The sequence below is a fragment of the Oryzias latipes genome, chromosome 22 (genome assembly GCF_002234675.1).
Source record: "Oryzias latipes chromosome 22, ASM223467v1".
NCBI classification, from domain to species: Eukaryota; Metazoa; Chordata; class Actinopteri; order Beloniformes; family Adrianichthyidae; genus Oryzias; species Oryzias latipes.
The window spans coordinates 4346048-4370217 of record NC_019880.2 but is presented as its reverse complement, the minus strand read 5'-3'; the positions used below and the strand labels follow the sequence as shown (position 1 = coordinate 4370217).

The 24170-nt window shown below is 42.2% G+C and overlaps 1 protein-coding gene across 2 annotated transcripts; it reads left to right on the top strand.

Annotated features, from left to right (window-relative positions):
- Positions 1–948: 948 nt before the first annotated feature.
- Positions 949–16329, top strand: syne3 (spectrin repeat containing nuclear envelope family member 3). 2 transcript variants are annotated; one of them, XM_023951388.1, is made up of 14 exons: positions 949–1335; positions 5434–5604; positions 6136–6308; positions 6388–6697; positions 9066–9221; positions 9293–10873; positions 11141–11277; positions 12148–12322; positions 12434–12616; positions 13708–13851; positions 14585–14719; positions 14792–14881; positions 15878–15913; positions 16030–16329. In XM_023951388.1, exons 2-14 carry the CDS (start codon positions 5461–5463, stop codon positions 16213–16215), a joined length of 3450 nt encoding a protein of 1149 aa, XP_023807156.1. In that variant the 5' UTR covers positions 949–1335; positions 5434–5460; the 3' UTR covers positions 16216–16329. The 2 variants fall into 2 exon arrangements, with proteins under 2 accessions (XP_023807156.1, XP_023807155.1); XM_023951387.1 differs by having other exon boundaries at positions 5430–5604.
- Positions 16330–24170: the final 7841 nt, after the last annotated feature.

The following is a 24170-nucleotide window of genomic DNA, read 5'->3' as shown; positions in this document are numbered from 1 at the left end:
AGACCGGAACGATCTGCTGATATTGGTGCAGCTCAGCAGGCGTGAAACGCTACAAGACTTCAGACTATCGCCCTCTGCTTCATCTGCAAACAGCGACACATTGCCACAAAGTCAAGAAGTTTCTCAAATTAATAACACAAATGTTAAATTTATCAAAAGCTTGGACCAGTCTGTCTGCCTGAACCCAAATAAACATTAAAGAGATTCCAGGTTTTTATTTTCCAACTGCAACTGTTTTTTATTTTGATCAACAGAAAATGCAGCCTTCTTTTATTTAGGTGGGATGGTCAGGCAATTGCAGGGCATTCTTGCACTGATAATTGCACAAAATGTTGCTTCATACTCTCAGTGCCGTCAGATGCCCCATAGCAAAGAAGTTGGGTCTTGGAGGCAAACAAGTGCGCACGAAGAGAGAAGCGGACTTTGCACAAAGGAAGCGACCAAGGTAGAAAAAAAATTGGAGATTTAATGGGGGGGGGGAAATTTATGTCAGTTTTAATCAAAAGTCTAAAGCGCAGACATTCCAAAGAGGAATTGGCCTTTTCAAAAATATTCCTTGTTTTACCAATCTGTAATACTTATTTCATTCCAAAATACTTCCATGGAAAACAAATAAATTGCTGTTTGTTACCTTTTGTAGTATCAACCTCTCATGGAAACAATAGTGTTTGTACATAAAGCTTTTCCTAATTTGCACATGTAAAAAATACACTCAAACCTGGTCCAACAACCCTTCTTGTGCGGTGTTGGCATCTGTTCCACAAAGCTTATGTGCATATTGCATCTTTTCCTGATTCACAAGGATTTGAATTAGAATAAAGAAGCACCCAGTGAAGCAATTTTAATGCAAAATGCAAAAAATGTTCTCCATCATGAGAAAAATGTGACAAGAACATGTTTACCAAGAACACCAGTTTCATTTGAGCGAGTCTTTCAAAGGAAACAGGCTTGGCAATACTTTCTAGATGTGATTTTAATTATAGGGTGCGAAAAAAAACATTTTGCCAAAAGGGATTGTGAAATGATGAATGGCATGATTCGAAAGTGAGATGTTTGTGTGCAGAGAGAATAAAATGTGTTGCCTTTTTTACTTGGGCAGAGCATTTCTTCCCAGTCGGCTACAACTATATGTACATCTGAGAAGGAGTTCACTGCGACTGGGCTTTGTTTAAACAGAATTTCCAGTATCTTTTATTACTGCTTCATTGAAAACATCTCCAGCCACTTCGCCGTTTCCGAGGTGTCCCTGAAGGCAGCGTGACTCTCCACTTCCTGTTTGCTGTAACTTTTCGGTTCCTCGGAGCAGGACGGGGATCAGCTCGAACAGAAGAAGCTGTGAGTGTTTCACGTTTTTTTCTTAAATTAAAAAGCGGCTTCGGCCTCTTCTGAAGAGCATCGGGAAATGTTGCAAGCTCGTGTCCGGGCTTGTTTTAGGTGAGGCGGGCTGCGCGGCCGGACCCGTCCTGTCCTCCGGTCGCGATTTGACCGTTAGCGGCGCAGAGCCTCCTGTCTGTCAATCTCAACCCTTGTATGAGATTAGCCCGCGAAGACGCAAACCATTCGCTCCGAGTCGGTTCTGAACGCAGCAGACGGCCACGCAGTTACGTAGAAACACGAACACACGTCCGTTACACTTTCTCCGTTTCGGGTTGATAATCGCCGCCTCTCCGGTCTGCTTAGTTAGTGCAGGGGCGGATTTACCATCCGGCAAAGTAGGCGGTTGTCTGGGGGGGTACGCCCCCCCTTCCCCCCCCCCAACATTTTAGGGGCTCCAAGCTAATAAAACAAATATTTCTAAAATAATTTCCATGAGAGTTTGTTCTCTCAAGGTGGATGGAGTGCTCCTGCCCCGAGTGGAAGTGTCTTGGCATCTTGTTGTGCAGGTGGGAGGGAAGATCATGCGGTCGCTGTACCGGTCCGTTGTGGTGAAGAGACAGCTGGAGAGTGGAGTACATGGATCATTTCCATGGCTATGTAGCTCTTTTATTTAAAAAATAATAATAACTTGAATGGCATTAAACTGCTCATGTAAAACGGTTTCATCTCCCCCCTAACTCTCCAGCAATGGAATATTCCATCAATCAATTTAGCTAGCAGACACTCTTCCAAAAGATCAAAAACAAAAAGAAAAAGGCTTTAATTACGGGCTGAGAAAAAAGGAAACAGGCAAGGAGACTAGGGTTGGGCGATGTCCCTTAAATTGGCCGTTGACGATGTTTGCTGTCAACCATCGGGATGGACGATGACATCGTCGGGGGGGGGGGGGGGGGGGGGGTATTTTTACATTTTTCGTTCTTATATAACTGCTATTCGTTTTTTTGCTTTTTTCGTTTTATTTCCCAATCCGCGATGATCCAGTATAAACTGAGGGAAGTGACTTTAACAAAAAAAGTAACAAACAAAATAGAAAGAAGCAGTCCGCTCCCGCACTTCCGGGGGAGTGCGGACTTACAGCTTTGTGTTTGATGGGAGGGGGGGGGGGTACATGAGCGATATGTGTGGGAGATTTAAGGCTGCGATCCGTCCCGCAGCTCTAGGGGTACAAGCAACCGAACTCAGAACCGGGTCTAAAAGTGTGTGTCTGTGCACAGCTCGGATCGTCAGCACACACAGCGGTTTGAGCTTCAAAGCAGAAATGTCACTCAGTCCTTAGAAAACATTCAAACAATCACGCCGATTTGTGTTTCCAGTCGTGTCCCGACTAAATAAAGGCTGATGTTATTCTTACATGTTTACGTGCAGCCAGCAAGCAGCACCACCCAAAGCTAATGTTGTTAGCCCGTGTTAGCATACTGCTAATCCTGGCTTCGTTCAGAAAAAGCACTGACCACACGGATTAAAATTCAAATGATGAGCGAACAGGTGTTTCATAATAACCGTAACATTATTAAAAGCACGTTTAGAAGATCATCTCGTATTTTACCGAGCTGACATGTCAATGTATATAGCCGCTCGGCGCTGTTTAACAATGTTTTGTATTGAATTGTTACATACAATAAAGTTTGAAGAAAAAAAGCCGCTCGGCGGAGTTTATATCCTTCCGTTTTTCAAACCCTACTGCGCATGTGCGAATGATTTATTCCGACCGAAATTGTGACCTTAGTGAACGTTTTTATAATCTAAAAACATTTTTCTGGGCCCATGTACACGGTTGGATTCTAATCCGACCATTGATCCCATCAAGATATTTTGTACATGTAACCGCGGCTTATGGTGTCGACGCCCAACGTGGCGGGGGCGTGGCATCACGATGGTGGTCTCTCCATCGGGATGTCAGTCACCCATCACGATGGACGATGATATCGTCCATCGGCACAACCCTAAAGGAGACAGCAGGAAATTTGTTGCCACACTTCCAAAAAGTGCAGGAAGAGAAAATATTTAAAGGAAGATCCAAGGATACAGCCAGGAATGAGAAGAAAGAGAGGAAAGGCAAAGGGAGGGGCAGAAAATGGACATTTTAAGACCATTTCTGAATTTGATGCCGCTCCATAGAGAACTGTTTTCATCCAACATTTATTTACTTTTGTTTCTTTCTCTTTCTTTAGTAAAATCTTACAAATTGAAGAAAAGATAGAAGACCTTGATTTGTTCCGACCAGAAAGTGAGAGGTTGACAAATTAGTCCATCAAATAAATAAAATAATACATGTTTTTTAAACATTATAATATTATTTCAGCTTTTAAGTACTTATCAGAACATTTGGATTCTTGACATTGATGGTGTCTAAAAGTGGACCTGTGAAAAAGTGATTCCAACAGACGTTTTACCCTTTGAATAAAAATTAAATGATTAATACGGCCACCACAGAGTGCTCGATGTTGTTTTTCTGTTCACCGTACCTAAACCCACCCTGCTGAGACCATTGAGTTTATAGATTTAGTCGCTTTTAAGAAGCATTTCTAAGTAAGAATGTATGCTCTCTTCTATTTACCTATTTAGTATCTGACTTTTTAAAGGGCTTGAATGAAATAAATGTAGGAAAATCTGAACTATTTAAGGTCCAAGTTGACCTTTTTCAAGGATCAGTCAGAAGGAATAAGAAAAAAAAGTAAATAAATCCCAGAGAGACCTTAAAGGAGGTTTCTGTGCAGCATCAGAAGCTTTGGAACAGCAGATGTTGGCACTGAAGAATGTTGTGGTGGGTAAAGTGAGTCACTGGGAAGCTGGCTCATTCTCTCTGCATTTTATGGCCCCTTCTTGGAAAAGAAGTGGCGCCCGTCTGCCTTCTATTTGACGGCAGAACTCAGGGTGAACAATTTTTCAGGTGTGCAGCAGCAAATCCTGACCTAAAGCAAAACTGCCTTTGTTTTTAAAGCTGGTAGGAACTTCTGGAATTTGTGAATAATATGAAAACCGATGATTTGAGTTTGTCTCTGGAGGAAAAAAACCTGGTCATGTGCAGCTCTTATGCTCATCTGATTACAGTGGCCCTGAAGTGCAAATCACATCAACAAATCATCTTTTGATCCAATTTAAAAGTGTTCTAGATGGTCTATAAAGTATATTATGCCACTTTTTTTAATAAACCTGTCGTTTTTTGGGCCACAGTTTCTGCAGAGCGGCAGTGGTTCATTAGAAATTCACCAATTGGGTTGTTGGGACTGTTGGCAGAGAGCAACCCCGCCCCCCTTCCCTTTCCTGTTGCTGAGAGCTCTCTGTTTACATGCTATGCTGCTAGCCTATAGCCCCTTTATATCCCCCAACCTATCATTAGAGGTGCAAAAAAAGAAATAAATGGTGAGCAATATCGAAGCTGTCCAGCCTTAAAGTTTGGAGCTAAATGCCAGCTCGGACGAGGAAAACATGGATCTAATCTACAAATGGACGTGAAGTAGAACAACAAACTAGTGGCCCCGCCTAGTGGGTCTTTTAAAAAAAGATGCCATTATAAAAGCAAAACAAATATTAAAGCATTACATTTTAGAAATCAAACAAAGTTCTAGAAACTAATTTATAAGTACGAAAAACCAAACACAATGACAGATAAATGAAACGTACTAAAAAGGAAACGTTTTGGAAAAACTCAAGGAATTACCAGAATTCCAAATGAAAAATTCAAAAATGGGAAACCAGAAGCGTTGGTATTATGGGACATCAGTGACTGTATGGTGAGGTTTGTTCACCTTTTCAACCAGAACTTATTTGGTATGAAGCGCCTTAAATCAAAAAGATGAATGTCACTGGTGACTCGGACACAGCTGCCTCAAGAGCAGCTAACCTGAACCCACGTTCACCGACTGATCAATCAGCTCTTTACCACAGTTCAGGCAAAACATCCTGGAAACTCAAATGTCATCATCCAATCATTGATGTCCTATAATACCTTCCATTTCCCCTCGTACCTTGGTTCCGAATAGACCAGCCTGAGGTTTTAAAGCTGTCCGGTTCGGTGCTATAAGCAGATGTGAACTCTACTCCTGATCAAGGTAGACTGCAGCCGCAGGATCAGGCCCTGCCATGACTCAGCAGGAACAGCAGCAGTTCAGGGAGAGCCTGGAGGCAGCGCTCTCCTGGATCCAGGATGTTCAGGACAGGCTGAAGGCCAACGACGACACACAGGGGCCCCGTGACGCCCTGAAGGTCCGACTTGACGAAACAAAGGTAAACAGTCTGATAAACAGGAACCAATGCGGCTCTTTAACATTTTATGACCATCAAATTGGAAAATCAGTTTTGACTTAACATCTTATTTTTTCAAATTTTGTCTTCAGTCTAAGAACAGTTCACTTGTTCTCAGTTATTACATGTTTAAATCTTTTGGTTTTGCTCAATTAAATACCTAACATCAAAGTTTTAAAACTTGAAAATGTTTTTTCCCTTAGGTTCAGAAACACAACTACACCCAACACTTAGAGTGAATCCCAGGATCCAACCTGTTCTGTTCTGAAGTCCTACAGTTATGACACAAGTTTTTGTGTAACTGATGTTCTTCCATAACTTAGTGCTTGTCTGTTTTCTAAGCAGTTTTGACGGTTAGTTTTATGCAGGTTCATCTTTTCAGGTTTCTTACACTGTTTAAGATTATGGAACTTCCTGTTAGTAGACTTAAAGATAGCAATGTTGAGTATTCATATGTGTTTCTGCAGTAATACTTTAGGGTTTTTGTATTTATGTGTTTGCTGTCCTGAATAGAAAATCTATCAGTCAAAACATGAAGGCCAGATGAAGCTGGCGGACGCCCAGATGGCAGCGCAGAGTCTTCTGGAGAGTAAAGATGAGGAGTTGCATAGAAGTACCAACGCGAAGCTCAAAGAGCTGAGGAACATGTGGGAGGAGACGGAACAGTCCATCACCCACTGCCACAGGTGAGTCCAGCAGCTCGTCAAGCATGAACGCGGCTGCAGGTTGCTTTGACGTGGTTCGTGGATCTGTTTTTCTTTGCAGCCGCATCGAGTGGGTGTGGCTCCGCTGGAGCGAATACCTGAAGGCCTATGAGGAGTTTGTTCTGTGGCTGGAAAAGCAGCGCTGCAGCCTGGACGTGGATGTGGAGCAGCAGGTGGGAGCCAAGGAGAAGCTGTGGCAGGCGGACCAGCAGAGGGTGCTGTTGAGCGACGTGCGTGGCAAGGCGGCGATGCTGGAGAGGCTGCTGGAGGAGGCGGCGACGCTGCACAGCACCACCCAGGACCCCAGCGTTGATTCACAGACACAGGAGAGTCTGCAGGAGTCCTACAATGACATCAAATACAGAAGTGAGGTGAGGCTGAAGCACTGCTGTGGGTCTCATTAGGTCATGTGACCACAACACAAGATATTAGATTAGATTAGATAAACACTATTCATCACACAATGGGGAAATTCTTTTATCTTCAGCAGCAAAAGAGACATTCAGAAATGCAAACAGAAAAAAAAGTGGCATTCGCAGAGGATAAAGTGACCTTCAGAATAACATTATAGATAAGACAGAGGAACATCTGTAAAAACTCCTTTTTTTTTTACTCAAATAAATTAAATTTAAACCAAAATAAATGTAAAATAAATGAGTGAATGAAAAAACAAAACAGCCGTGGGTCCGTGGAGTGTCACTGTAACACGGTGTTGTACAGTCTGATGGCTGTGGGGAGGAATGACCTGAGGTAGCTCCTTCTTACACTGTGGGGGTAACAGTCTCTGAAGGAGCTGGTCAGCGCCTCTTCAGTTTGGTGCAGGGGGTGGGAGGGGGTATCCATGATGGATGTTGGCTTAAGCAAAACATCCTCCTGTCGGCCACCTCCTCCATGGACTGTAGTGTGCAGCCCAGGACAGAGCCGGCCTTCCTAACCAGTTTGTTAAGACATGTGGAATTTGTTCTTTGCATTTTCATTTTTTGAACTCTGATCAAGAAACTCGATCTTTTTTTTGCAGTGATGATCACAATCACATTTGTTTATAAGACTAAAATGGGCAAAAGCTCCATTATAATGAAACTAGTATTAAATATCAGCCATTGTTGGTGCTTTACAGATATTAGATTTTAACGGTTTGTTGGATGTGGACGTTTGGAACAGACTTAAAGGTCACATGACTTTACACACGTGTTGGTGATCACATCAGCTTCTATGTATGAAACACCGGCAAACGTGAAAAAATTAGTCAGCTGTCTTTAATTTTTGATGAAGTTCTTTAAAATGCAAGAGCCTTTATCAAATGATAACCCTGCTTTGCTGACTGAATATCATAATAGTTTTCTATTGTTAAAAAAAGGAGTTTCTATTTTCATTTATTTAATTGCTGATTGTACTTTTATGACACAGGATTATGGACTTTTAAAACACTTCAACATTACCATTATAAATGGGGGGGGAATTGATATTTTTTTCAAAAGCAGCAAGTATACCAGAAAGTGGACTGTGCAGCAGTCTGGCTGGAAGTGTAAATGGAACTTGAAAACGTAAATTTTTAAAAAATTTCTTTGTTCACAGTAGCTGTTAGCGTAAACCAGTAACGGTTTACATGAGTCATTTTTTGATTTTATTTGCATGTCACCCTTTTTCCTTGTCAATTATTGATTTAAAAAGAAAAAAAATTTTTTTGATTCTTTCATTTTACTAGAATCAGTACCAGAAACTCACACTAAGGCAGGGGTTGGGAACCTTTTTGGCAGAGAGAGCATGACATATTTTTAAATCTAATTCCGTGAGAGCCATACAATATTACAGCGTCCCTTTCCCTCACTGAGGCACGGAGACTTAACCTCTTTTAAGGTTCTTTATTCTGGTTACTGTAGGCCGTAACCGACACCATACAACTTGTTCAGCAACTCCTCAATCTCTCCCGCCGAGAGCTTCTCCCAACTTTTATTCCACCGCTCCCGCAACACCCCTCCTATTTCCCTTATTCGGCCCATAGCTGAACCCCATTGGTCCAAACTCCCCAAGGACAGGCTAAGTGACAGAACTGAAGTCCAATCAGCATCTCTGCTTGGTGCGTTCAATGAACTCCGGAACTTATAACGCCACCCAACTGCCACCCAGTTCAACTCAGTCCGCCACAACAACGGTCCCTAACCTTAAATGCACCACGGACCGGTTTGATGTCTGGCATAATTCTGACGAAACGGCATATTATATGAGGCGACCAAACACTGTAGAAACGCTGCAATAGAGGCAGAGACACATGATAAGACGTACTCTGCGCTATGATTTTAACACTCAAAGCATTGTAGATTGCACAGGTGTCATCATCCCCTTCCCTTGCCACACTCATGGTGCTAAAAAGAAGTAAACACAACAGGAAGAAATAACTAAGGGTGAAACAACATAACTGCCAGATGAAAGGACATGGTGGCAAAAAGAAACACCCATGCTCAACCCTATCTTGACCAAAGCAGGCAAAGGGGATTGATTCTGATTGAAGTCTCTGGTGTCAGTCAGGCCGGCAATCCACAATACCTGTGGTGGTCTCCGAAAGGAAGAGATGCTGTCTAGCCCAAGAAGGAGTGCTACAAGCTAAAAGCCCAGACTGTTGCCAAATTGTGGAAACAAAGGAGAAAGTGTGTGGATTTGTGTTCCTCTATGTGACAGTGAAAGTGCTTTACAGTCCAATCAGAACTTGTGTACATGAGGGTCTGTGTTTTGGTGTTTTAGGAGCGCCTGGCCCTACTTCAGAGGATCAGTGATGAACATTACGAGTACCAAGACAACGTTGACAAGTTTCAGGCCTTCCTGTTGTCCAAAACCAAACAGCTGACTCAGTTGATGATCCAGGACGAGCCGAAAGAGGGAAAACACAAAGCATTTAAGGTGAGACTCACTAAAAACAATATGTTCATTCAAACCAGAACAGCATTAATGCATGTTATCTTTTGTTTTAGGCTTTGGATGATAGCGTGGCCTGTAAAGAGAAGACTTTGAAGTGTATTGAAGTCATTGCTGATGGAGTTAAGGCTAACACGTCTCCTGCAGGGGCGGAGGCGGTGCAAGAGGAGGCTGAGGAGTTGAGACTAGGCTGGCAGCGGTTGAGGCAGGAGCTGTCTGAAGCAGGGGAAGCCCTTGGCTACAGCCTAGACACCCCCATTCTGGACCCCCACAGCCCAGACTCCCACAGCTCCCGCTCCCACAGCCAGGACTCCCACAGCCAGGACTCCCACAGCCTGGACTCCCACAGGCTGGACTCCCACAGGCTGGACTCCCACAGCCTGGACTCTCACAGCCTTGGCTCCCACAGCCTGGGGTCCCACAGCCTGGGGTCCCACAGCCTGGACTCCCACAGCCTGGACTCCCACAGCCTGGGCTCCCACAGCCAGGGCTCCCACAGCCAAGGCTCCCACAGCCTGGACACCACCAGGCAGGGCTCCCACAGCCTGGGCTCCCACAGCCAAGGCTCCCACAGCCCGGGCTCCCACAGCCAGGGCTCCCACAGCCAAGGCTCCCACAGCCAGGGCTCCCACAGCCAGGGCTCCCACAGCCAGGGCTCCCACAGCCAAGGCTCCCACAGCCAGGGCTCCCACAGCCAGGGCTCCCACAGCCAAGGCTCCCACAGCCTGGACACCACCAGGCAGGGCTCCCACAGCCAGGGCTCCCACAGCCAAGGCTCCCACAGCCAGGGCTCCCACAGCCAGGGCTACCACAGCCAGGGCTCCCACAGCCAGGGCTCCCACAGCCAGGGCTCCCACAGCCAAGGCTCCCACAGCCCGGGCTCCCACAGCCAGGGCTCCCACAGCCAGGGCTCCCACAGCCAGGGCTCCCACAGCCAAGGCTCCCACAGCCCGGGCTCCCCCAACCTGGGCTCCCACAGCCTGGACTTCCACAGCCAGGGCTCCCACAGCCTGGGCTCCCACAGCCTGGACACCCCCAACCTGGGCTCCCCCAACATGGGCTCCCACAGCCCAGATTCCCACAGCTCCCGCTCCCACAACCTGGGCTCCCACAGCCAGGGCTCCCACAGCCAGGGCTCCCACAGCCTGGGCTTCCACAGCCAGGGCTTCCACAGTCTGGACACCCCAAACCTGGGCTCCCACAGCCAGGTCTCCCACAGCCTGTACTTCCACAGCGAGGGCTCCCACAGCCTGAGCTCCCACAGCCTGGACACCACCAACCTGGGCTCCCCCAACATGGGCTCCCACAGCCCAGATTCCCACAGCCAGGGCTCCCACAGCCTGGACTCCCCCAACCTGTACTCCCACAGCCTGGACTCCTCCAACTTGGGCTCCCACAGCCAGGGCTCCCACAGCCTAGAGTCCTCCAACCTTGACTCCCACATCCTGGGCTCCCATAACTCGCAATCCCAAAGCCAGGACTCCCTAAACGAGTACACAGACCGGAGCCAGCAACTGCAACGGGATATTGGATTCCTCAGGGAGCTGCTGAAGGGCCTGGACGACGAGCTGGACCACCCTCAGACTTACTCATACAACATTGAGGAGCAGATAGTGGGCAGGTGGAGGAACTTCACGGTTGGTTTTGTTCCCATGACATCTTTGCACTTAAGTTTGTTCAACAGAATCTGTATTTGAGATTGTTGCAATTCCTAATCTGACCACTGGATGTCATTGTTAGTCCATTTTCAAAAATTATTTGCTTTTGATCCAATAGAAAAAAAACATTCAAGACAAGACAGTAGTGAATATGTATATATATATATATATATATATATATATATATATATATATATATATATATATATATATATATATATATATATATATCTTTTGTGAGTGCAGGATACAAGGACCAAACTGGAAGAGCAGGAATCTCAGGTGGAGAACCTCAAATCTCAGCTTAATGAGCTCTTCAAGTTCCCAGTGGACTCTCGCTTCCTCTCTGAAAAAGTGCTGGCCTTGGACGTTGAACTTCAGAGGTATGAGGAATAGAGAGCGAAGCACACAAACCAGCAGACACTTGGCAAAACGCGCAAAAACCTCAAGCGCTTTTCAAGTCTTGACAAGGGCAAAATGAACTTATCTTACAGAAAATAATTATATAGCATCAAAACTAAAATATGATCAAGAGAATGACAGATTTTACAACACAAACATATTTTAAGGCACTTGATGCACAGGGCACTGATACAGATGAGCTGATAAATAGGAAACAGGAAACATAGGAAGCATCCATCTTTGCAAAAGTTTGGATGTTGTTTGTTTTTGTGGGCAAAACGCAGACACACCGCCGAGGTCGACTTTAGGATAACGTCGTGAAATGACGACATCGAGTCTTACTTCTACGTTGGAAAAGAGCTCAGAAAAAAAAACAAATATTAATTGATTAAAAAAAAAAAATTCTTTTGTGTGCCAAAGGTGATATGTTATCAAAAACATGGATATTGTTTATCATAAAAGGCTTAAGAATAGCATTGTATAGGCTTTTAAACTTCTGAGCACTAGTGTGAATAAAACTGCATTTATAAAGTTGTTTTTAACATTTTTGATCATTAAAATAGTTTGTTGGGTTATTGAAAGTTTACTGTATACTGCTGTTTAATTCCAAACCATCACTGACTAACTTAGCTGATAGAAACTTTAATATTTTAGGTTTTCAAACTCATTTAAAACTTTTGACTAAACGTGACTCCTTGCTGTTGGTTTGGTTGCAGTCTCACATACTGGACTTCAATTGGCTCTAACCTAATTTAGCTCAATGTAAACACTTTGTTTCAGTGCAAAAACACAGTGATAACCTCCATGCTGTAAATACTCTTAAGAACGTTTCTTGTGTTTCTGTGTGGCAGTGTAAAGTCCAGAGCAACCCGGCTGTGTTCGGAGTCTGAGTCCAGGGCGAGGAGCCTCCTGCAGGAACCGCTGCAGGAATATGCCAACTGGAGCCGCGACGCTTCTGAGGCTTTGGAGACATCTGCAGGCATCAGCGACTTCTCACAGGTCGCAGAGCCTGTCAGAAGGATGGAGGTAACACTTATGCACACAAATTTCTTTTATCAAGTTCTCCCAAACAGAAATCAACCGAAATCCTTCTAAAATCTTAGTTTGTCTGACACCACCTCTTATCTGTATCTGTAGCTTTTGCTGAGGGATAGTAATGATCTACATGACCGTCTCTGTAAGCTGGAGCAGAAGGACAACCTGCTCGAGTCCTTGTTTGAACCGGACAAAGCCAGCGACTTGCTGGTGGAGCTGAGCGACGCCATCCGACGGCAGGAGCTGCTGAACGACCAGCTGCTCCAGGAGAAGGACCGGCTGCAGGTGCGACTGCATCTCATGCATCTTCATCTTTTTTCACTTCCAGGACTGAAGGATATAATCCAGCTTTTTTGAGTTTAAGTTTAAATATTATTTGTTTGGTAAAAAAAGAAAAATGTCAGCACAACCTCCCCCATGTAGCACTTTTGTCATCTTCCCATGTTGTAGTAACACACTAGACAAAATAAAAGTACAATAACCAAAAATTCCTGCAGAGAAAAAAGGTTACATTTTGCAGTGAAAACCCCAGAAATGTTCAACAAAAAATTTTTACAACGTAGAGTAAAAGTTTTAGGTGTAACTTTAAAAAAAAAAAATCTGTTTTCAACAAACTAACGAACATGTTTTTGAATGAAAATGCAAGAAACAATTCCAGGCGATAATCACAGATTTCTTTGTGCCACATGTATAAACAGTTCCTGTTCAGTACAATAGGGGCAGATCACAGGCTTCACACTGTTATCATGTGTCCTCTCTGATATTGTCTCTGCACTTCAGTCTCCCTTCTATGCAGTAGCCCAAAAAGTTTTGCTTGTTTGGATCCACTGCTGTCCATTTGACAATTCTTTTTTTTTTTTTACTTGCTAGATTTTCACGAGTTTTTTCACAAATATTCTCTATTTTGTTAATGACAAAGCATAAAAGAAAAACCTCCCAGCTGGAGGTGTGTCTCTGCTCCTCTGTATTTCCAGGGGAACTGCTCCCCTCCAGCAATGGCGGCGAGGGGGACTTTAGCGGCGCACCGCAGAGTTTCAGCAATTTGTAGCCAACGCCGGTGCTTGTTGAGCTTGAAAAAAATCCCGGCAGGACTCCCACAGGCGTCACTCCATTCCAAAATTAACACATAAAAATATAAGCTTCCAAGGAGAAAACAATTTTTCTTTTAAAGTCATGAAAAAATGTAATTTTGTCTTATTTAAAAATTTATAGTTCAAATGCAGGGTTGTGTTGGGAAGGGCATCCGGCGTAAAAATCTGTCAAACCAAATCAGTGAAAGTTGATTCACTGTGGCGACCCCTGATGAAAGGTGATCAAGAACTTCCAGCAATTTCTTCCATGTAGGAAGTAAAAATGATGTATTTTTTCTCTTAAAGGGTTTAATTTTGGAAACCAAAGACTTTGATGTTGCATATAAGCAGCTTGATGCCAAGATGGCCGCTTTCAGGAAGCGTCTTGAGGCAGCCGAAGTCCCGCAGGACGACATCTTTGCCCTTCAGAGCCAGTCGCTGGAGATACATGTGAGTTCTTTACATCAGACTGTCTCTGAAGGCTTCGCACCGCTTCCTCAGGCATCAGTCCAGTGATCGGACCTCTTGAGACGAGCGCCTCCATCTCAGCTGTTTCGATTTGGTTTATGCAACATTCGTTTACACCAAAAGAAGTGATAAAACAGTTAAAACCTTAATTTAACTTTATTAGATGGGCTATTTTTTTGAACTCTTACATATTTTCTAGTTTTTTTCTTCTTTAACTCTTTACAAACAATATTTACTTTTTTAGTTCTCAAAGATTTATGAATTAAAGACAAAAGACAAAGCTAAAAATCTGTTTTTTAATCATTTATTTCCCTGTTTATTGTTCACCTTTTAGTTTTTATTAAGTTTATCAAGTATTTATCAGGTATTATGCAGTTTTGTCACCTCAGTTTCCAGATTGTTGGTTACATAATGAGAATAAATGTCAGATCTAAATTTAGAAAATATTTTAATGCTGATCTTATACCTTTATTTGATAACAGTTTTGAGGGAAAGGTTTATTTTTATTCCTGCATAGTTGTGAAAAAGGATTTTTCACTACAAAGATGAGGCTTTGCCCCTAAAGCATACTGGAGACGCACCGAATGGCCTTCATGATGTGGAGCTTTGGTCCAAACAACATTCGTCTGTGAAGCAGAAGAGGTTTCTGTGTGGGTCAAAGGTCAGCTGATGTGGGTTTAGCCGTGCTCACTCGTTGGTTTCTGTTTGCATTCAGGCTCTTCAGACGGACATGAAGGACTTTATGGCTTACTTGACGGCTCTGGGGACGCTGGTTTCCACCAGTGAGGAAAACAAGAACCGGTTGGATGGGCTGGTGGATGACTGGCGTGAGCTGCGGGGGCTTTCTGAGGTTAGTAGAGTCTAGCCTCATCTGCTCCGGTTCTTAAGGTGCACCCAAAGGTCAACATGTTTCTGCTTACAGGTGACGCGACTTGAAAAAACTCGCACCATGTCAAACCACAAGGATTCCCTCCGTCTAAAACTTGGAAAAGATTTTTTTAACAAGACCAAGGTGGGAGGAGTTTCAAATCATTTGACATGTCAAATTTGAGAACAAAGCTTGATGGATTAGCTGCTGGTTCATGCTCAAGGGCATTCAAGGATGGTAGTAAAAGGGTTGTATGAGTATATGCCATTTACCATAAATGCAGGTTCAAATCCGCAGCAGAAACAACAGACTTTAAAAAGCTGCTGTTTTCAACATTTCCAGCAGGTGGCAGCACAAATGGAAATACTTCCTTTCTGCTTATTGACTACTCCCTTCTGGTTCCCTTTAGCCTTTTCCTCTGCATCCTCCTCACTCACACCAACCTCCCTAATGTCGTCCTTCATTAAATCCATGAAGATGACTTCATTTTGTCATCTGTCAATCATTCGTCTGGGAACACACAACACTCTTTGATCATATCCGTGTTCAACAATCCACTCAAACCTCTCATTAAATATTTATGTGCAGAAATATTTCATTCTCTCATGAAAAGTTTGAGGTTTTTTGCATTTTCTTAGTGCTCACACAACATTAACACAACAGCAAATAATGCATTTGCAGTTTTCAGGTTCAATAACAAAAAGAAATGGTGCCAACGGTGCCCAACTTTTACATACATGTTTTATTATTTATATACTTTATTATTGTTGCAGAGTAGCCGGTTTACAGTTTGCTAAAGTTATCAAGGTGCTTCTTTAAAGATTTCTATCACCAGCAAAATACTCTGTTCTGCTCTCTAGTATTTATTTGATGCTAATCATCAACGTTTAACCACATATGGTTCATATCGGCCTCATTATGATCACATTAATGTGTATTTGTTTGTCAGCATGGTAGGTGTAATTCCTGGTTGCCAAGGAAATCTTTTAGCATATTCTTTGTAGTAGAAGCTCAAATTCTGCTCATACTTATAAGTACGAGATGTGGAAAATACTCTCAGCTTCATGAAGGCAACCAGTAACTTTTGAGAACGTGTGCAGATTTGTCCCAAAATAACTTTATCTTAAATTTGATTCTCAGAAACCATGGTGGAATCTTGAACCCAGATCTTTCCTGGTGAGTTATTTCAGTCTTCATCATCTGAGGAGGGTGGGAGGATGAGGAAGAGGAGCTGGCCTTGGTTCTGCGTTTGTGGACCCGCTCAGTTGTTGTGTGTGTGTGCGTGTGTTCAGAAGCCTAGGCTGCTGGCGCGGGTGTGCCGCGTGGCTCTCCTGCTGTGGTTCCTCCTCCTCGCCCTGCTGCTCCTCGCATCCTTCCTGTTGCCCTTCGTGGATGAAAGCAACAGTTGCTCCTTCACCAACAACTTTGCCCGCTCTTTCAACATCATGCTGCGCTACCACGGGCCGCCGCCCACATGAGGAGAGGCAGAGCCCACGCAGGCGCTGGTGTCTGAGTTTGCAGGTTCAAACTGCTTTAGGTTTCTCTTTTTTGTTCCAGCAAAACATTGTTTCTGTGTTTAAAGAAAAAAACATTTTTTAAAGTTTTTAATGTATAAAAACTGTAAACTCTCAGGCTTTGAACAGTTTAAAGTTTGAAGCAGTCGATTGGTTTTTGCTTCATCCTGCGCCCTTTCAAATTAAAATACCTTCAGAATTAGAAAAATATTTTTTTTTTTGGGAAAACGTATTACTACATAACTGTAAGATCTATTTCAGATGGACTTTATATTTTTACAATTTTGACTTCCATTTCTTCATCCAGGCACAGACTTTATTTGAATTGTTTTGTTTTGGTTTGAGAATTTTGTAGCTTTAACGGTTTTCTGTTTGAGGTTCAGTTTATCAAGTGGTTTTCTTTTTAAAAATAAGTTTTTAACCAAAAAACGCAAAATTGTTCATTGCCTTGTGAAACTTTGTGAAACAGGAACTTCTTAAAAAGTTTTTTGAATAAAGTGAGAACATTTTGTTATAAAAGTGTTACAGGTTTTGTGCCAAGACGACTCTTGGCTGAATTGAGAAATCTACCCGTTCGTCTGTGTCCATCATCACTCGTTTGAGGGTAAAATAGGAGCAATTGCAGATATTTATCATTAGAAGAAGCTTTCAGGTCAGTTTGTCGTCATGGCGATGTGCCTTCCTCCCACTCTGAGTGGGAGCCACTGGTCCCCGCTCAGAGCCTGAATCCAGACGCCTCTGACGACAGCAAGGACTCGTTGCCGTGGTTACGGTTTGAAGACTTCGCTGATGTTCTCGTGCGGCGTGCAGGATCTTTCCGGTGTGGCCGAGTTCCCTCTGCGTGTTCTGGACATTCTCTCTGGAGCCAGGCTCTCATGGGAACCACAGACCAGAGGGACTTTTCTGAAGTCCTGGTTAGCAGTCAGCGCGGTTTGCACTGATACAATCAGCAAACTTGTTTCTTGATCAGGGCTAACCAGTTTATTGAATTTGAGACCTGACTGTAAAAGGAAGCGCTGCTCTTCCTGTCAGTTTCTAGAGTGACGTCTATCTACATGAGTTTTTGGATGATCAGATGGCTGCAGTCCAAACTTTAAGATTGCAAACTGGTGGAAATATATTTTATTCACAGAGTGCTGCAAATAATTGTCAACCATCTTCTCAGATGTCAACAAAAGTCAGGACAGACGCCATGTTGGAGTGTCTGCTCAGTTCACAAAGACAGAAAAAACCAAAGCAACAATGTTCTCTATATATGTTTTTATTTCTTTTTTTATCATGTCAACCACACACAACACACTCTTTGCCCATGAGTACAAAGACAAATAAGATGTGCAAGAAGACATGATAAACCCGTCCAGAAAACAAGAACATAAAGTCACACAAAGGAGAAAAAAAGAATACAGTAGGTATTCAGTTTAGTGTCAGCACAAATGCTCTCAATAGTAATAATTATAAAATATAACTGAAAAAGTTCTGATGAAGTCGACAAGTCGGATAATCAAGGGAGACATAAATTAATGCAACTTTCTGCCATTGTGACCTACAGGGATTGTCTGAGATCCAGTTGATAAGATGTTTTCTAGCACCGACAGTAAGCATTCTGTGGAGTTTTCTATAGCATATCCCAATAGTAAGAACAGAGGATTACTGTTGAGATCAGGAGACAAAAGTTGTTCCACTCCCTGACCAACGTTGTTGGGAAACAACAATAAACGCAGGATGTTTGGAGGACTTCGTGAGCAGAAATACAGAACAGTAGGTTTGGAAACTCTGAAATCTAACCACCTCTTTTTAAAAAGAATTACTGAACGAGGATATTCAGCTTTTACCACTAATTTGTTTAGATCATGTCAATCAGAACGATCCAGATCTACCATCAACTCAGACAAAAAAGACATTTTGTTGTGCGTCAACTCAAAGTTGTGTAACTACCCAGATACAGCAAAGCAGAGAAATACATCCACCACTTATCCTCGCTCTAATGTACTCGTCATTGTAAAGTCTGGACTTGAACACAACTGATGATCAAATTATACTTGAACTATATTTATAGTGACATTATTGAAGATCCGCTGGAGTTTAGCCAGTTTTTACTCAATTGGTGTTTTTGGTGCTCTTTTTTTTTTTTTTTTTACACCAAATACTGTAAAAGCACCTAAAGTCAGTTTTCTGTTCGTTGTTGATGAAATGATCGTCATTTCTGTGCGTGGAGACACTAGTTTGAGGCTGTTTTTTTTTAATTATCCTTAAAACATGTATTCAAAGACAAGATTGTTCTGGTAAAGTTTTTCCTTTTCATGCATGTTATTTAATTTAAAGCTCAGAGAGCTGTTCTGAGGCTTTAACTGTGTTAACTGGATCATTATGACCTATAAAATGTACTCAATTACTGACCTCTAGTGGAAAGTTGCTGCCTGACCAACATCTAGCACATGATTTAGAAATGTTGAAAAATGTCCCCAGTAGTAGCTCTGCTGATTTTTCTATTGTCTCTGTTTGAACCAAATAGTCCCGCCCACCCAGTTAGCATGTTCAGTAAGGAATTTGTTTCTTCGTTTGTTCCTTTTGTCTTTTGTATTCGTGATCCTTTTGAGTTCATGTTTTACTTCGAAGCCCATCGAGACGACTGTTGTTGTGATTTTGGGCTATACAAATAAAATTGAAATTGAAATTGAAATTCCGTTTATTTTTAATACATTTTAAAAGAAATAACAGGCTAATCTTTGGCAGACAGCAGCGTCACTCGGTTATAACAGTCATAAAAGAGCTAAAGTGTACCATTCCAGACCCAACCGTTCTGACCCAGAGTCTATTATTTTGCTTTCTAGAAACGTAATCTTAACGCTTTTATGACCCGGGGGGGGGGGGGGCACACAGGGCTGCTGGGAAATGCATCCATCTTTAAGTCCAAAGATGGATGCATCAATCCATCCATTTGAGTTCAGGTCTTTAACAGAAACACAGCTGAACACCAACACGTCATCAATAGATTGAAGTAAGTTTATTTTATTTTTACAATCAAAATATTATAACTAGATTTGATTTGTATATTTTTGTCTTTTCTTTACTTTTTCTGTTTTTATAGCTTGAAATCGACAACAGTTAAAAATGTGAATAATATCGTTTGTTTTTTTAAATGTCACTGTATTTTAAAAGGTACAGATCCACTGTAAAAGTTAATTTAGTTTATCAAAAAATAAGTTCAATTCCAGATCATCTTTTATTTTATATTTGTTTGGAGTTTAGGCTTCTGTTTATTTGTTTATATCTTCATGTTGGGGGTCATGTTTACCTTTTTTGAATTTGAAAAACATATTTTATTTGGGCGAACATTTTAGTTTCACTTAACCTGTTTCTTTTGTTATTGAACCGTCTACACAGCAACCTGAGTGCTTTGTTGCAAATGTTAATATGTGTTAGAATTCTGGATCAGGTGGTGAATGATCCCATTGGTTGGTATCAGTGAAGGTTCTCATCTATCCTGGTGGCATCTTGTCGTGACATCTGGACTTTAAATCATCTTCACCGTTCTCATCCAAGTGGCTTCATCAGTTGGATGAGCAATAAAAGTTTCTAGGAAGAAGATTTAAAGTCCAGATGCCGTGACTCAACTTTAAGACACATCGGTTGTTAGAAAACTATCAATTAGTTGAGTCCTGACAAACTGAAATGAATGGAGAAAGCTTCAAGTGAAGCTTAACCAACTAGAAACATTTGAGTTTCTGCTAAATCTGCTATTCTGCTTGTTTTAGATTTTATTTAAATAATGAATTATATGACTTTTCAGCTGAAAATGTGGAATTTTCTTCTTTTAAGTCTCCCTCCAATCATTTTTTGATCTTTTCAAAGCCATTCCCAGTGGTGTTATTACTATGATTATGCAGTTTTTGGCCAAAATCCCAAAACCTTTGTTGTTTTCTAGGACGTTGTTTCTGCCGAGCGACCGGAGTTCAGTAGAATTTCACCTCTGAATTGCGGGCGCGACCGTTGGTGCAGAGCAACCCCATTCCCCTTCCTGCTACTGAGAGCTCTCTGTTTACATGCTGTCCTGTTAGCTTACAGCCCTTCACATCCTCAGCCTAACATTACCGATCCAACATAAATGACGAGCAATATTGGAGCAGTCCAGCCGTACAGGTTTGATCCAGATACAAGATGAGACGAGGAAAACAGAAAGAAGTTGGTGGATCAGTTTGTCTATAAGTGGATGCATCAGAATGGAGCGGAGCAGGGAGTTTGTGGAACGCTCCGCACATTGTCTACGTCACAAACAAGCTTTTTTTTAAACATAATTTTTTCATCTGCTCCGGATTTACAAAAATTTGGAAAAAGAAACATTCAAATGCAATTTTGATGTTAATTTTCCTCATCCAGCCGTACACTTATGTTATTCTTTTATAACATGAATCAATGTGGTTCAGTTTATGAATCTCTTCCATTTTCCTTGCTGCAGTAAGTGTGTGTAAGCCTTCCCGTCTCGTGCAGCTCTCCTCACTGTTGTGTACTGATGCTCTGGTGTTCTGGTGTAAGTCTGTGTTTTGACAGCCGGGCCCGCCGAGCTGTTCCTCAATCTGGAGCGTTGGCAGTGCCAGGAGAACGCTGCGTTCTGTTCACCACCAAGACCTGTGAACCGCTTCATCTTCATGAAGTTGAAGCTTCTTTTCTCAACACGGGAAACCTTCAGGTTCCTCATGGCATGAACTCGTGTCCAGCAGATGATGCAGGAATGCAGGAAGTTGTCCTGTGTTGACAGAACTGCAGCAGATAAGCAGGAAGGAGCCTGTTCTTCTGCTTTCTTTATGTTTACTCTGTAAGAATGCAGCTCTGTGTGAAGAATGCATGAGTGAACCAACAAGAGATGTTTCTGCTTGTTCCTGGGCCCCGGACAGTTTTTCAAGCAGGAATTCCTCAAGTACATTTTTTTCGTTTTTTTTTTTTTGCAGCAGCAAATGATGGAGATCATATTGACAGCAAGCCCGGACGCAGACCCAGATAAGTTAAATATAGCCCAGCCTGCCATGTGTCATCTGGATGCTGATTGGCTGTGACTGTCCTGTTAGCCTGTTTCTCAGCCAGCAGAAGCTCCGACCTGCTACCTGCTGGTGAAAGTGCAGATTAAAACGCTCAAAGCCCAGACTCCGGTCAGCTGAGGAAGGCTTGATTCTTCTGTCAGCTTCATCACACTCTAACTCGTCATGACTTCAAATGGGAACGTTTGAAGAAAAGAAACCCTTTCAGTTCTGTTTGTCCCTGTGAAACACAAGAAAGCTTCAGTCTCTAGCAGAAATGCATTCAGCAGGTTTTGTACCTAGACCTGAGATGGTCCAAGGAAGATCTGCACTCAACTTCTCATCATGTTGTCGCCGTTCGGATCATTGTAGAGCCTGAAAACAGGGATTGGTGCAGGGCCTTCATTGACCTGGAGTATCCAGATGTTAAAATGCTCAGAACTCATTGGAATTGATGAATTCTTCTATTTAGTTCTAGTTGTGTGTCATAAAGCCAGTTTTTTCCATAGCTGTTGGTCTTGAGGCACTGCATCCTCCTTCCAGCTCCGTGTTGGTTGGAGGCTTGCCTTGTGGTCGTCTTGGGTCAAACTGGAGGATGGATCATGTTGGGTTGTTGAGTTGGATGTGAAATTTATCAGAAATGTATTCAGAAATCAAAATTCTACCTTGCTGAGTATTTTTAGAAATTAACCAAACATCGCCCACTCTGCAACTCTGGAAAAATACTAGATTTTAATCAAGATTGGTAACTCCTGTTAGAATGTGGCCTTGACAACTTACTCAAATTTGTGTCAAATAATCCATGATTTGTCAATCATGAATTGACAAATTCCTAGGTTACCCAGATTTGATGATCTTATTCGGATAAAACTTTTAGAACAGGAGAAATAGGACAAAATTAATGCAAATGAGTATTTTATACTTTTTATCTCTATCTTTACATATTTTCATTCTGATCTGTCTGACCAACAGTAAAGATTCTTTGTGTTTGTCATGTTTCCGTAGACTTTCCGCTGGAATTCCCTGAAGTCTGAGCGGGATGGCAGTTTGAGGCTGAGAAATGGATGTCAAATCATATTTCTGGCGTGAAGGGGAGGATGAGCTCAGCTGTGGGAAGCAGTTGTGTAACCTCCTCCTCCTCCTCTTCCTCCTGGAGTTGAGTGGGCTCAGGTAATCTGAAGCTGCTGAGAACCTGGCCTAAATTGAGGTATGTGATTGTTTTTGAGGAAAATATTGATTCCATGGTCCCATGGAGTTATTTTTTTTCCCAAAACACTCGGATTGTTTTTCAACCTTGTGCATGTGGATGGCTGAGCCAGCTGGTTGTTTGACAGGTGGCCAAAAAAAAAAAAAAAACATGCATTTATTTCACTGTTCAGCTAATTCCAGCTTTGTGACCTAAATGTTTCTTTTACTTCTCAAACAATTGTGTAAACTTCATAAATCATATGAAGATCCTCCCCATCACCCAGACTCTCCTCCATAGGAGGCACTTTTGATGAGGAGGTGGATGGAGAAACATCAGCATTCATAATAATAATAATATCTATCCGGTCTCACTGTGAACCTTCCTCTTTCCATCCTCCTAACTTCAGTAAACCTCTCTGCAGGTTCACAGCAGATCCTGAACTTGTTTGATTTTTCATCGTGTCAGAAGGTTTCAGGTAAATTTCCAGCTGCAAACCCGATCCGTTTGGTTCTGTTTGAACTCAAAAAATCCTCGTATTAGGAGAAAGGGTCTAAAAACCTTCAAAATAAACTGAAATTACAAATGTAGGGTCTCTGGCCTGCTGATTTCCAGATGATCCTTCCCCAGCCTACTGCTGATCACCTGCCTCTGGTGTGTTCAACCAATCAGAAGCCACAGCATCTGCATGGTTTAAAAAGCAGCAGGACTGCAGCCTTTGAGGTCTGCAGGTTACTTTGGTTTCTTCCCCAACTTTGGGGATTCATCCCATCCTCATGTTGATCTGTTAGATTTTGGAAAATTTGCTGGCGTTGACTTCTCCCAAATTGCTCGCCGCATTTATACGAAGGACAAAGTCATTTCTGAACATTCTATTGAACGGGAGACGTGATTTGAAAAATCCATTATCCAGATATCCTCTTAGATGTGAGTCCTTTTTTGGATTATGTGATTAAAAAATGACAAAGACTGATGCTGCAGCTCTCAGGAAGCAGAAATTCTGATCTGATTGTTCAACTACTGAAACAAATGCAACAAAAACCTGCAACGGAGAAAGAGATATAGGGACGTGGAAAGAAAATGTTTTTCATGTTTATATGGGATGTCAGAAAAGAGTCAGTGCTCAATAACCTTTGACACAGTGGTCTGAGAAGGATAGATAGCCTTCAACAGTTTAAAAGCAACACTTTAAAGAACTTAAAGATGTTTGCTTCTTTGTTCTAACTTATTAGAAACTTTCATTTATCCCCAACTGAGATTCGTTTTCAGCAAGCTTTCAAAAAGTTTTCTTCTGTTTCCTTTATTTTTGCCACAAAGGATATTTATTTATTTGATCTTTAGGATCCCTAAATTGCAAAAAAATAAAAGACGTAATCACACTGAACAGAAAGTCAAAACATTGACTTTAATGGGAACACTTGCTTCAGAATGGAGCATAGCAGGGCTTTTGTGGCCCACCCCATGTATATTCTTATATTTTCTACATCACAAATAAAATCTTTTTCAAATGACATATTTTCATCTGCTCCTGATTCACAATGACATGAACAAAGAGATACCATTAAGCCATTCATTTATCAAATGTAGCTATAAAATACCTGAATTATAGTGATAAATAAGTATTATGATAAAGTGATTTACCTTTCTGTTTATCACAATTCTTTTACTTTTCACTGCAACACAAACGTTCCTTTCAAAATAAAACACACCGTGACGTTTTC

Bases quoted from the DNA above. Each gene is read 5' to 3' on its own strand.
- syne3 (XM_023951388.1), top strand. From the start codon at position 5,461: ATGACTCAGCAGGAACAGCAGCAGTTCAGGGAGAGCCTGGAGGCAGCG. The intron at 10,874-11,140 runs GTTGGTTTTGTT...TTGTGAGTGCAG, and splicing joins GCAGGTGGAGGAACTTCACG to GATACAAGGACCAAACTGGA. The intron at 14,882-15,877 runs GTGGGAGGAGTT...TTTGATTCTCAG, and splicing joins ATTTTTTTAACAAGACCAAG to AAACCATGGTGGAATCTTGA.